Source organism: Gekko japonicus, unplaced genomic scaffold (assembly GCF_001447785.1).
Source record: "Gekko japonicus isolate JY-2015 unplaced genomic scaffold, Gekko_japonicus_V1.1 scaffold139, whole genome shotgun sequence".
Classification (NCBI taxonomy): Eukaryota; Metazoa; Chordata; class Lepidosauria; order Squamata; family Gekkonidae; genus Gekko; species Gekko japonicus.
The window spans coordinates 241,045-255,738 of NW_015164186.1; the positions used below are offsets into that span (position 1 = coordinate 241,045).

The window sequence follows — 14,694 nt, forward strand, 5'->3', positions numbered from 1 at the left end:
AAACATCTGCTAAAATTCTCTCCTCTGTACAATTGCTACAGATGCAGTAACTCTGTCTTCCACTACTTTGGTCCCATAATACCTGCTCAATGTGCACAACAAATTGTTATAAATATAAGGTTCTAGTGCTCCTTTTCCACAAAAGAAACATATTCTTGGAAAGTTGCCCTGCACACCGAGAGAAAGAGGGAACAAAGAACAAGGTATAATATGATACAATAAGTGTAATAAGATATAATGTGGCAGGCACCTGGAAGCAGGCCACATGTCTACAAATACAGCAGTGTGATATAGCAGGATGGTTGCAAGTGAATATTCTAATTGCCGGAGGGGTGCTGAAAAATGTGCTGATGCGGCACCCTCCTTCTAGTGTTGTTTGTTCATGTGTTTTAATTGAATTATTTTTTAATAATTCTAACTGTATTTCTAATGGCTTAAATGTTTTTAAAGTTCTTTTATGCTTGCTGCCTTGTAGAACCTGATTTGATAGAAAGGCAGCCTAAAAATGTTTTGAATAAAATCAATAAAAAACAGAAAATCCGGCTGGCTACAGTGAAAACCTCATAGAAAGCCCTGGGACCAGAAGAGCGGCGTGCTGCAGACGTGGGGTTGCCAGCCCTAGGTTGGAAAATACCTGGAGATTTGGTGGGTGCAGCCTGGTGAGGGTGGGGGCTAGAGAAGGGAGCGAACCAGCCCCATAGCCAGGATTTTTTCCAGGGAAGGGTGCTGGAGCGCCAGGGGGCAGTTAAATCCCCAACCCTTTCTTCTCCTCCAGAGCAAATTGATCTTCCTCAACACCCCCCCCCAAAAAAAAGCATTTTCCATGGAACTCAAAAGTTGCTGTGCTTGGCACAGCCACCCACTGCCAGGTTTCAGGCAGCCAGGAACTCCACCGGCCCCCAATGGGTGCAGCATCTGAAGCTGGGATCTAAGCCTCGCTTTGCCTCCGGTCCCCACAAGAGCCTCCCAAGCTCTCAGCCTGGCAGGGAGCAAAGCGCAGCAGTAACAGTGAACCAAGCCAGGGGCAGCAGGAAGCGGCTCACCCAAGAGCTCTTCCCAGTGGCAGGCTTGACCCAGGCCCCTGGCACTGCCGCGACAGTACCGGCTCGAGGCAAGCAAGGGCTGCCTCTTTCCCCAAGGCAGACGGGGGGAGATCAGAAGGAGCTGCTCGGTGGTCAGGAGGGAAGGAGCAGGCAGCTGGATCTTGACAGGGACTGGTGCATGTGGGGCGCTGCAAATCCAACAGAGTGTGCCGCCCACAGGGCCCCCCACTGGCTATGGGCCTGGAGCAAACTCTGCAGCACATAATGCCATAGAGTCCCCTCTCCAAAGCAGCCATTTTCTCCAGGGGAACTGATCTTGGTCATCTAGAGATGAGCTGTAATAGCGGGAGATGTCCAGGTGCCACCTGGAGGGCAGCACACCTATGTAGATGGTCTGGGGGAGCCCGGGATTTGCAAGGCAGAAGGCATAAATATAGGAAAAGAACCCAGACAATAGAATGTCATGTGGGCTTTTGGAAAAACCTCACCACACTCAGTATCAATGTGCTGCTGGCAGAGCAAAATCTACAGTGGCGAGGAGACCCAAGATTCACATAATGATTCAAATAGAACCCGTCACATCTTTGATTGCAGGTCTCTAGTCATGATTTGCTCACTTAAATATGTAGCCAAAGACTCATAGTCAATAACAATTTAAAAAAATCATCTAGAAGTTTATTAAACTCCTACAATCAGTCCTTTTATTAACACTATCGAAAACCACCTTTGATGAGTGCTGTGTTGTCAGTTGCAGCGGGCTCTTTTTGGAAGTTTCCTTGTCCACGCTGACACTAAATAGTTTCTACATTGGTTGCTGCTGACCAAACACTTCATGGGGATCGAAAGCTGGAGGAGGAGAACCTGTTGTTTTTCTGCTCCTTCCTGCCATTATTGTGTTTACTTTAAAAGAAAATGACAAGCCTAGAACTCTTGAATAATTAAAGCTAAATTGACGAAGAGGGGGGGGGAGCGCAGAAATTGCTCCGGGCCAAGGTTAATGATCTCTCAGAGGTTTGTGCCTGCAGAAGATTCCTTAGGGAAAGGCTCTCCCCTCCACATAGGTCTAAGGAGGCCAGCAAGGCAGTGGGGGTCATGGGGAGGGGCTCAAGAGAAGCAACAGCACCACAGGCTTCTCTTAGTCCCCAGGGTTGCCAATACCAGGCTGGGAAATTTTTGGAGATTTATTTATTTATTATTTATTATTTACATTTCTATCCTGCCCTCCCCGGAGGCTCAGGGCGGCTAACAATCGTATCACCAAAACAAAACACTAATACAATACAAAATATTAAAAATATGTCATAATTAAAACACATTTGGTGCTCCTATCAACCAATTCCAAGATTACTGTTCCTAAAGACAAGATGGCCGTCCCCTAAACGCCCCGTTCTCACCCCTGATGCAGTAATTATAGGGCATTGATGGTATATGCCCACATCCTGATGTCCATAAATGGGGCGTTGATGATATAGTGCGTTGGTGGTACACTGGTGGTGGCGGCTCCTATTCAAAAGCCTGGCGGAAGAGCTCCGTCTTGCAGGCTCTGCGGAACTGTGCTAGGTCCCGCAGAGCCCTGATCTCCTCTGGGATCTCATTCCACCAGATAGGAGCCGCCACCAAAAACGCCCTATTCCTGGTCATGGTAAGTCTGATGGACCGGGGGCCTGGGACATCCAATAGATGTCGACTCCCCGACCGATTTGGGGATGGTTTCTGGGGAAGGACCTCCGCAGGGTGTAATGCCACAGAGCCCACCCTCCAAAGCATCCCTTTTCTCCAGGGGAACTGATCTCTGTCATCCGGAGATCAGCTGGAATTCCAGGAAATCTTCAGGCCCCACCTAGAGGTTAGCAGTATACCAAAGATCACGGGAAAAGCGGTTAAGAAGAACCAAAATAGAGTTGTGATATAATTACTCAGTGTAACATTGTATAGTCAATTATATTGTTTACCAAACACACTCATATATACATGCAAAGGTTATAGTGGATAAATATTTCAAATAAAGTATCACAGCTGTATCTTGGTTCTTCTTACCCACCTAGAGTTTGGCAACTCTAGCAGGGACACAGCACATGTCCCTGTTTTCAACTTGGCTCCCACGTGGGCACGGACCTCTTGTCAGCAAGTGCCAAGCAGACCACCCCCAGATGAAGTGCCGTTGCCATATATCGGATGCTCATAGGGGACAAACGCAACCTGCCTACCTAATGTCTTCTCCTCACCCTGCTTGTAAAGACACACGGGCCTGCCCAAAAAACAAGTAACGAAAAAAATGGAGAAGAGAACCCAGCTCCCGCAACACTACAATCCGATCCTTTGCACGTTTACTCAGAAACTGCAATGAGCCCCCCAGTAAATGTTCAGAGGCCTGCTCCGCAAGTCTTAACGCTTTAATAGGTGCAACTCGTCATTCAGAGATGAGAAACGCCGCCCCTCTCCTCACACGGATTCCCCACCAGGGGCCCGGCTTAGCCCAGCCCAGCCCATCATTCTATTTATTTACCTATCATCATATCTATATCGTGCTTCTCCACCCAAGACAGAAGCTCAACGTTTAAAAACAATAAAATCCACCACCACCACCACCCCAAAAAAACACAATCACAAGTAATCACAAAAACGAACAGCAAAAAAATGAAATAAAATCTCCCTTCCGCGTGGGGAAATAAGCAACTAAAATGCCGGTACACAGCGTCGTTCCCCGCTAGAGCCGAAATCCAAGGGGCGGTGCTCCCCGCCCATCATATAAAGCGCACTTTCCAATCCGCCTCTTTCCTGGTTGCGCCCACCGGGGCGAGCGGGCGTCAGATGCCAAAGCGCCGACGTCACCCGCCCCGGCGCCTCCTTAACTGCGCAACCCCGCCCAACCTGGGACCTCCTTAGGGTGACCGGGGATGGGGCGTGTCGTATGCAAAAGAGGTGAGTCCGTGACGTGCGCTTCCCTCCACCCTCCCCGCGCTGGAGCGCCTGTGAGCAAAGTTAGCGAGTGGAGCGGCCGCCCAGCCGAGTCTAACATGGCGCTGAGCTCGAGAGGGCGCCTGCACGGAGGGGGCGAGGCCGGGGGACCCCCACTGCTCCCGCTGGTGCTTCTGTGGAGCCTGCTCTGGCACGCCGCCGCGGGGAAAGAGACTCCGGTCTGCAGCGGCCCCTTGATCCTGGGCATGAGGCTGGAGAACTCCAGCCAGTCGGTCCCTGACATCCAGGAGTTCGGCATTATCCAGGTGCTGGAAGGCAGCGAGATTTACCTTCGCCTCTATGGGATGGGGATGCATGCCCGCGTCTTCGAGTTGGTATCCTTCTCCGAAGTAGTCCAGCCCAATTCCAGCTTCAACTGGGCCAATGCGACCTGCCCGGAGAAGACCCAGGACCTGGAGGTGGAACCTCATCTGCACGAAATCCGGAACACCTCTGCCGTGGTCTCTGTGAGGGTCCAGAAGCTGCGGAAGGGTGAGCATTCCAAGCTCTATGTGCTGTGCACCCAGAGTGGCCCTGGGCAGCCCCGGGTGCGCCTAGAGGGTAATGATGCTCTCATCCAAGTGCTTGAGGAGATGCCGCGATTGCTGCCTCTCTGGTTTCAGATTTGCCTCATATGTCTCCTCCTGGCGCTTTCGGGCATGTTCAGCGGCCTCAACCTAGGCCTCATGGCTCTGGACCCCATGGAGCTGCGCATTGTGCAGAACTGTGGCACAGAGACAGAGAAGCGCTATGCCCGCAAAATCGAGCCCATCCGCCGGAAGGGCAACTACCTGCTCTGTTCCCTCCTCCTGGGGAACGTTTTGGTCAACACCACTCTCACCATCCTGCTGGATGACCTCATTGGCTCTGGGCTGGGGGCTGTCGTTGCTTCCACCTCGGGCATTGTCATCTTTGGGGAGATTGTCCCGCAGGCCATGTGCTCCCGTCACGGCTTGGCAGTGGGTGCCAACACCATCGTTCTCACCAAATTCTTCATGCTGTTGACTTTCCCCCTCTCCTTCCCTATCAGCAAGATGTTGGACTGGGTGCTCGGCCAGGAGATTGGCACTGTGTACAATCGGGAGAAGTTGGTGGAGATGCTGAAGATAACAGAGCCTTACAATGACCTGGTGAAGGAGGAGCTAAATATGATCCAGGGGGCTCTGGAGCTCAGGACTAAGACAGTAGAGGATGTAATGACCCCACTCCATGACTGTTTCATGATCCACAGTGATGGCATATTGGATTTCAATACAATGTCAGAGATCATGGAGAGTGGCTATACCCGCATCCCTGTCTATGAGGAGGAGCGGTCCAACATTGTGGATATACTTTATGTGAAAGATCTAGCTTTTGTAGATCCTGATGACTGTACCACCCTCAAAACGATCACAAAGTTCTACAATCACCCAGTCCATTTTGTCTTCCACGATACCAAGCTGGATGCCATGCTGGAGGAATTCAAAAAGGGTAAGGAGACATGAACTTCCCACTGAATGTTCATCTGTTAGAACCAGATTGGCACATGCTGAGAACCATTTCATGCATCTGATGGCAGCAAAACTGGGGTTGTCGCTCCTTGTATACCCAGCAGAGTTGCAGCCGGTTTTAGCTCCCTGATGTGTGTGCTTACATAATGTGCATGTTTACAAACACACTTGTCTCACTCGCACAGCACAATGTAATGCGTGAAGTGGCTATCAGCATAAGCATGCTTGCTTGTTTCTTGGAGTCAGTGATGCAGCCCAGTCCTGGGTAGATTTACCTAGAAGTAAGTCCCATTGTGTTCATTTGGTCTTGTTTTAGCAAGGGTGCTTAGGGTTACGGCCTTATTTAAAGAAAAATTGACAGGACATCTGATTCACACAAACCTTTTGAATGGGTCACCCAAGTTGATGTTTATGTCTGCCTGCCCTCATCACCGTGAGCCATACAGCCAAGCACTTCATGCTGATATAAATCAAGGTGGCTAAAAAAAAAAAAAAAAAAAAAAATCCCACGATTTTCAAAGAAGATTTTTTCAGGACTGCTTGATGTACAACAGTTTCCTTATAGGAAAACAAACTAACATGGATCAGTAGGATGAAAGTGAGAAATGAAATCCTTTCAGGATGAGATCCTTCCGGTCTTGGCCCAGATTAGCTGGGTGAAGGGCCAGGAAAATATAGCTCCAGCATTAGACTCTAATAACTGAGAACAGAACCTGGAGCAATGGAGCCTCAGGGGCTGCCTTGCAAAGGAGAGGCACTTTGAAAGCACGTCACTTTGGGAGTTTATAGGGAGGGCAGCTACTGTGTTGGCATCTGAGTAGCCTTGAGCAGTCCTGCTCCGTGGTCCTACATGAACATCGCTAGCTTCTATGAATCCCCCCTACACACCCTTTCAGTAGCTTCACTCAAGCTATTGATGCCCAAGTTTCTCTACCATAGAGAGATTTCCAACAAATTCTGGAGGCATCCCAAAAAGCCTTCAAGGGATGATGAACGAAAACTCTGTGAAGTGCCAGATATGCTTTAAAGCTGCCCTGCTACAGTCCGTCTCTTACATTTTCTGTCTATTACACTGGGATGCTGTCTGTCCCTTGTGTAGCAGTGATGGGGTGTTCTGATTCTGAACAGACCCCAGCATCTCATCCAGGAAATAAGTACGAATGCTTTCATTTAAAGCTACGGGGTGTCAAGGCCGAGATGCTGCAGACAGCACAATCCAGTAAGAAGTTCTCTTGCCCCATTGAAATTACCAAGATGCTTGGGTCCTGTTCCTTTTGACAGGGATTGTCAGGAGAGTTTCCCACTAGATCAGGCACTTTGGGGATGGTTGTTTCCAACAGCGGCAAAATAAACGAGTTGCAAGTGTGTTTTTCCCTTTTATTGGCATAGAGCCCTCTTCCTGTATTTGCAGTCTGGCTTCATGGGAAGCTTGCTGAAAAGCTAGCCCTGATTTAGGAACAAAAGTGAAACTGCAGAGTCTGTATTTTGGTGGTGTCCCCCCCCTTTTCTTATTTCCTACTGGAAGCGCTGATCCCTTTCTGTATCAAGTCTGTGGATGAAAAGCAAGCTTAGCCAGGTCTTCAGGGCTTCTACTGAGCTGCTTTTGTGCAATTAAATAATAGAAACTTTTTAATCTGTTGCAGTTGCCATTGTAACACTTCTAATTTGACAATAGCTCCTTAGCCAAGGTGTTTAAACTCTCTCTTCCGAGTGCAGAAAGAGTTAATCCTTGTAATAAATAGCACTGAAACAATGAAAACCATCTGGGAGCTAAAGTGCCCATCCAAAGAGGAGTCTGCCTGCTCTGACTCTGCATGCTTCCTTGCTGTAGCATTGTCTCCTTCCAGTGGAGGCAGATCATTCTGCCTTATGACTGCATCAGGTATGACTGGATCATTCAGTCACTCCCACTGTAGACACAAAGCAAAATTACCTGCCCACAGAGGAGGCACTGTGCCTCTGCATGAGTCCCAGCTCTAGACTTTTATTTCTGGAGAGGAGGAATGTCCTGGTCGATGACACATGCTGAAACACTGAAAGGGATCTCTTCTGAGAGTATTAATTCTTATTCTGAAAGCAAAGCTTGTTGAGTATGCAGATGAATTGTGCCATGAATTTTAATTCAGAAAAAGTGCCACTATCAGAAGTTTGGGGAAGTTTAAAACTTTCTATTATTTAATTCCACAAAAGCAGCTCAGTAGAAGTCCTGAATATAGCCAAACCAGATGTAGCCAAGCCAGCTACCTGCTGGACTAGTTGTATACTTGAAAAGAGTCATTTATGCAAGAGGGTGCATTAATAAAGGCTCCTTCCACCTATAATGGTAAATCCATTTTATTACCTCAGAAATCTGCCACCTCATTTGTATCTGGGTGACACATGACAAAAACAAACAAGGAAAAATGGACTGTACCACATCAGCCTTCAGGTACTGAATTCCCACTTTCTGTTCCTTTGCATCAAAAAAGTCTCCAAGCAAGTAGGAGAAGTAACCCAGCAGGAGTCAGGTTCTGTCCTCTGCTTTCTCTTGACAGGGTATTTTTTAACATGGAGTGATTCTCCACCTGAGGTCTGACATTATGCCGGCCACTCTGCCGCCTTGATGCTCTCCACTTCATGCCCACGGATTTGTGGGCTCTAACGTGCTGATAGGAAATAGGGGCTGTTGGTCTAGACTTCTAACTTGCTAAACCCGGTCTCTAATTTCTCATCCTATTGCTGGATCCATATATTTATTGCATACATTGGTTTACCAGCTACTTAGCATTGGAGAAACTAAGCTTATTGTGTTGTGTTGCTTACTGTTGAGTCCGAAGTGCCCTAGAAAGATAAAAAGATGCCCTCCATCTGCTAAATGTGTAGAACAGGCGTTAGTCAGGGGTGGGCATTACTACCTTCTCAGAGGCTGGCGTGTCCTCCAGTGACCAGAAGTGCTTTCTGCTACACAGACTGTTGTAGTCGCAGATGGCCCAGCTCTATAATGAAATTGCTGTCCTTTGTTACTCTAGAATGCTATCAATCCACCCAGCGCTTTGCACAGTAACACAAGAAGGGAGGGGGAGGGGAGAAAGGGCACCCTGCCCTGAGAAACTTGGAGTCTAAAATGTTGACACCGGGTGAGTGCATGGGGGGGGGGGAACACTACAGGGAAGCAAACAGTGACTCACGAAAGCTCATACCCTGCCACATATTTAAGGTGCTACTGGACTCTTGCTCTTTTCTACTGAAGTTTCAGGGTCTGACTTCTTTTGGGGAGGAGGAGTTTGCGGTTGAAGCCAAAAGCTTTACTTACTTACTTACTTACTTACTTACTTACTTACTTACTGTATTTAAATCCCACCTTTCTCCTCAGCGGGGGCCCAAAGTGACTTATTTGTCCTCCTCTCCTCTGTTTTATCCTCACAACAACCCTTGTGAGGTAGGTAACGCTGAGAGGATGTGATTGGCCCAAAAGGTCACCCAGTAAGTTACCATGGCAGAGTGAGGATTCAGACCTGAGTTTCCCAGATCCTGGTACAACACTTTATCCACTACACCAAGCTGGCTGTTTGCAGAAAAAGAATTTTGAGGTGGGGATTTGAAGGCAAAAAGGTCCGAGTGACTGGCTGACAGAGAACAGAGATCTCAGGGTATCGGGTAAAATCAAGGTAGAAAGATGAGGCAAGGTTGTGAAGAGCACTGGAGTGGGAGGCTATGAGAGTGGGGAGGGTCACGGATCCTGGCAAGCTCGATCAGCACAGCTGGGATATTACCTTCTAAAGCCAGTGAGTCACAAGGCTGGTGCAGGGACGGAGGGAAGCAGGGAGGCTGTTATGGAACGTCTACATCTCTTACAGCATTTGAAACAAATTTATTTCTTGTGAGTGAAACTAGGAGCACAGTTCCGGCTGCATCTTGCTTGAAGTGTAGTGGAGCCTCTGGGAGCGAACTAAACAGACTGGAAGGGAAGGGGCTGTGTCTTGCTTGTGGACCACCCCTTTGGCCACACATAGTGCAGGTTATACTGATGTAGAAATGCATCTGCTGTAATTCTAGGCCAGTGATGGCGAACCTTTTAGAGACCGAGTGCCCAAACTGCGACCCAAAACCCACTTATTTATCGCAAAGTGCCAACACGGCAATTTAACCTGAATACTGAGGTTTTACTTTAGAAAAAACAACCCATACATTAACTTAAGATGATCCAAACAAAGTAAGGAAAGCAATCCCAAATGTTTCATTTACTTAAAATTATTTGGCAGAGAATTCGACACTTTAATGATGGTCTGGGCCTGGCTGGGGCGATGGCACACGTGCCCACAGAGAGGGCTCTGAGTGCCACCTCTGGCACCCGTGCCATAGGTTCGCCGCCACTTTTTTAGGCTGTCCTGGGATGGGAAGTGAGGGAATTGCCTGTGCTGGCTCCCCTGAGGTAAGGAGGAAGTAATTCGGTTCCATAGACAAATATCATGGGGCTTAAAAAAAAGTCATCAAATAAGGGAGGCATTTTTCCAACACTGCAGAAAATGTTGGTGGAAACACTGCATAATTTTGGCTCGCCTCAAAGTACAGAATTCCCTCTGTTATCTGATGTCTATCCCCTTGCTAAGCCTGTAGGGTGGCAAACAGTCAAAGGTCCCATTATGGGGGGGGGGGGTTATCCTGCGCGTTATATCATATTATCTTGGACTATTTCCGTATTAGGAGTATACTATTGATTTATTCATTTATTTGTATCTCTCTTTTCTCCCCAGTAGAGACCCAAAAGTGGTTTATGATAACAAAAGAGAAAATACAACTAAAATCAACAAGAGAAAGGGGGGAAGGGAGGTTTCTGAGTACAGAGCAAGTCTTCCTATCTCTCCTGACTGATATTTCTGTCAGCTGAGGGCTGCGACCCAGAGGATCAGTGCTGAAAGACAGGAGCCCCTTTGGCTCTTGGCCTAAAGGCATGTGCCTTTGGGAGCCCCCAGGCACTCAATACCTATAGAGTAGGAGGGGAAAAAACATCAGCTAGATATTAGCTCCTGCTAGCTAGCAAGCTGTCCTTTATCTCCTCTCCTGCCCAAAGGGGTGTGTGTGTGTTCAAAAGACATGTGAGAGAAGGACAGTCCCATTTCCCCCCTCCTTACCTTCATACTGACTTCAGCCTCCCTGTTTCCCTCCATCCCTGCACCAGCCTTGTGACCTACTAATGTGGGCCATCTGGCCACTGCCAGTTTTCATGCCCCATTTGTAACCTCAAATGCTTCCTGAACATCACTAGGCTTACCAAATGCCGGCGGGGGATCTGCAGCTCTTTACAGGATCCCTGCCGCGGGGGGCGGTGAAACGCGGTGCACCCGCCATCGCCAGGATGTGACGCTACGCATCACTCTGGCAACGGGGCTGTTTGGAGTCCCGTTGCCAGAGCGACGCGTAGCGTCACATCCTGGCGACGGCGGGTGCACCGCGTTTCGCCGTCCCCTGTGGCAGGGGTCCTGTAAAGAGCTGCAGATCCCCCGCCCGCATTTGGTAAGCCTAAACATCACTGGTTTACTTTTTGCAACACCTGCTCATAGATTTGAGGGGGTTCACCCTCAAATTATCTTTTCTCTTCCAAAAGTCAGAGAGGGTTTTTTAATGTATTTTTCTTTTCTTTTTCTCTTTTTGGCAAATCAAAGGAGTTCCCCTGGGTCACAAGACCCTAAAGTACCATGATGGCTCTCTGCACTGGGACCAGCCCTTTAGTAAATAGTAATCATATTTTTGAATAGTAATAGTCAGGGGTCATTTCATAGAAAAAGAGGTGCAGGAGCTCATTAGCACAACTTATTTGCATAACTTATTTGCATATGCCACACCCCCTGACATCACCGAAAGCGTGTCAGAAGGCAACACCCACCGCTCAGGTTCCACTGGACTGTTTTGGATTGCTAGCTATTGGGGGGGGGGACATGCAGATCTGTCCTTGCAGAGGAGGGAGAGCTTGTACCTGAATAAAACTTGGTCTTAAAGGTGCCAGTGGACTGTTTTGGACCGGGAGGCCGGGGGGAGCTCTGCAACTTACCTGGCTGCTTCTTGCTCTGACTGAGGGCTGCTGGGAGCAGGGGGTGGGGCTTGTTGCATGTGCCCGCCCCCTGGGCTCTTTACTGCCGGAGCTCCGCTCCTGTGCGCTCCTGCAGGAAATGACCCCTGGTAATAGTAAATCATGTTTTTAAAACCTCAGAAGAGTATAGATGTCCTAAATCTGTGAAATGGTGTAAGAAACTATCCCTCCATGCTTTTTGGAGGTGTTTAAAGCCTGCAGGAGGGGTGCCTCTATATTGCTGTATCGTGTTGTGTTTCGTGGCAGTGAAGCTTTTGGAACTGATTGACTGGGTTATGGTGGCAGGATGGAATGTTCAGTGGATCAGATGCAGCCTTGAAGCATGTAAAGGAAGTAAGGCAAGAGAGTAGTACTAGTAAACCATATGCGGAGTGTATTTCCTTCACCATGGAAGAGACATAATAAGTGCTCTTTCCAGTGTCTGCCATTGACAGAAATTACTCCTGGGCTAGAGCATAACTTCCATGCAGGCCTGAGCCCTGTTGCCTCTTGATCTAGAAAGTATCCCTGCTCTCCGGCTAGCTTTGCATCTGTCTCTCCTTGAGCTTCAGTCCCTCTGTCTTTCTAGGAGTGTCAGGCTGGAGCAACTTGAATCCCTCCTTCAGGGCTACTTGCTTAGGAATACATTTGCTTTGAGAGGCAGGCTTTCTTGCATGCCATCTGTCTGGGGAGGGCTCCTTGTTACTGCTCTGACTGCTACAGCTATTGATTTCAATTGACTTAGAAGGGTGTAATTCTGCTTAGGGTGGCAGTTAGAGGCACAGGCACCGGAGGGCTGGACCATTTGCCTGCTTTGGAGAAGAGGAAATGCAGCCTTGGGGGTGCTTGCCACTTTCACTCAGCTGCTGTGGGGCACAAAAAAAAAAGTTGTATTAAGGGCAGTCTCTAGCAATGTTCCCTCTAAGCTGTGGAGTCTTGTGAGCAAAAATTCTACTTGGTGACCTACTGGCATTAAAGTTGTGAGCAAGTGATTTGGCTACTGCATAAATTAGTTTGCTCTGGAGCCCTCCTTCCTGAGCTAAGACAAAAATGTGTGAGCCGGAGGCTAAAAAACTGTAAGCTAGCTCACATTAACTCAGCTTAGAGGGAATGCTGGACTCTCTAGAGTGGATATGGATCATTTGTTCTCCACCTGAGGCCTCAAGAGAGGTGGGTGGGTTTTTCCACTATCTTGAATTATAGGATTGAGCAGCCTTGCATTAGGTGAGGTGGATATGCAGCCACTCCAAATTCATTTTCAGTAGTTAAGATTTTGCTTCACTTCAATCTAGTATAAGGATGTAATGTAGATCAATAGGACTACCCTCCGTATTGCAGATGGGGGTGCAGAGACAGAGAGAGTAGCTTGTCGAGGCTATCTAGTGAGTTGGTAGCAGGTTCAAACCAGAGACTTCCCAAGTTGTGCTCCTGGCCACTATGCAACACCATCTCTCAACTGATCTCAGAATCTGGGGCTCTCGTGGCTCATACTTTCAGTTCTCTATCTGTGGGCCTCTCCCCACCCAGCCGGGCAGGCACAGGACTGCTTCAGGAGGAAGTGCAATGGGGCAATCTGTGGCCATTGCCAATGAGACCTGGTTGTTCCCTCTCTTCCTCCTTCCAACGCCCTCTTCTTGGTAGACCTGGGGCAAGGACAGTAAAACAGGAGGCCTGAGTGGGTGTCAGCTGGTTGTGGTTAGGAAAAAGAGCCACTCAAGTCCTGCCATCTGTGTCAGTGCCTAAATTTCAGCAGGCTCCCTTTCCCCCCCGGGCAGCCCTATAGAGCCAGCCCAGTCGGTGTAACTCCTTCACCCTTCCTGCTCACCTAGGTGCATCTGGTGTGTGAAAAGTCCACTTGGCATTGATCCAACAAGGTGCTGGCCCATTACAAGGGACTGTGCATCTTGCAGGTCATGTACCATGGGGCGGATGAGTGACTTGGGTCGGCCCTGCTCTCCGTGTGGCATGGCGGGGCCTAAATGTTGCCATGGCAAATGATCGCACCCTTGTCATGAACGCAGGATCCTTGTCAGTGCTGCAGACTTGGCAGGTTCAGCCTGATGTGAAGCATCTCTCGTGTCTCGTCTGTGAAGGTCAGGAGCACTGAAGGGATGCTCTGGGTCCAAGGCGCTCTGGGTCTAAGGCGTGTAGCTCTCTTGGGCCCCGTTCATACGAGCCCATTTGGGCCGGGAGCGGGACGGAACTGGGGCGGAGCAAACAGGCGCGATCTCACCACAACATCTGGCGAGCGTGCCGTCTCCGTCCCTGATCCGTCCCAACGGCCCAAACTGCGCCGCAAAAAACAACCACCTCTCTAGGTGGTTGCATCCATTGGTGCGGCGCAGGCAGGGCTGTGGGATCGGCGGCGCGTCCTTGCGCCGCCGCATCCCGGCCCCCAGCCGTACTGCGCATGCCCGAGCATGCGCAGTTCGGCAGCCTCCCCCCTCCCCTCGGACTTTTCCTCCCCGGCATCTGAGCGTGCCGGGGAGTGCTGCGCCGCGGCTAGGGGATCCGTGGGATCCCGCCGCGGCGTATCAAGTTTGGAGCGGCTCTGCGTAGCCGCGTTTCAGCCGGCCCGTATGCCCGGGGCCGATCAGTCTGTTCAGTTGCTCATTTGGCAAGGTACATGCCCAAAGGGAATAATGACTTACGGTTGTAATATGGGCATCAGGCAAAACATATACACAAAGGAGCCAATAACACAGGACAGGAGGTCTGTGTCAGTGGTTCTCAAACTGTGGGTCAGGAGTTGGGACCCAAAAGTGGTTTGCAAGGCCAGGAGGGAGGAGTAGAAACCAGGTACGCTAGGGAGAGGAAGCTCTGGGAGGCCCGATGGCAAATTGGGGTTTGTCTGTGCATAAGGTGTGACATTGCCTTGAAACAGCCTGTAGCTTAGTAAAGCTATACTTTTATAAGTATTACATTTGAGAAATAAAATATAAACTTGATCAGTACTTACTGATATGAAATGCCTGTTTTATGCTGGGGAGGAGGAAAGTAGATTGGAGCTGGGTTTGCTCCTCAAAAGTACAGTAATTTTTGAAGTGGGTCCCATTTCAAAAAATTTGAGAACTACGGCTGCCAGGAAAGCCACTTGTGGTGCATTGTGACAAGAATGTTAGATTGGGGCAGGGAGGCCTGGGTTTGAATTCCTGCT

At 49.1% G+C, this 14,694-nt stretch overlaps 1 protein-coding gene across 1 annotated transcript in view; it reads left to right on the plus strand.

Annotated features, from left to right (window-relative positions):
- Positions 1-4,519: 4,519 nt before the first annotated feature.
- CNNM4 (cyclin and CBS domain divalent metal cation transport mediator 4) overlaps positions 4,520-14,694 on the plus strand; it is a 51,219-nt gene continuing 41,044 nt past the window's right edge. Inside the window, exon 1 of the mRNA XM_015408166.1 lies at positions 4,520-5,471. Within this exon, the coding sequence (XP_015263652.1) occupies positions 4,595-5,471 (877 nt within the window). The 5' untranslated portion in view covers positions 4,520-4,594. The remainder of the gene's footprint in view (positions 5,472-14,694) is intronic.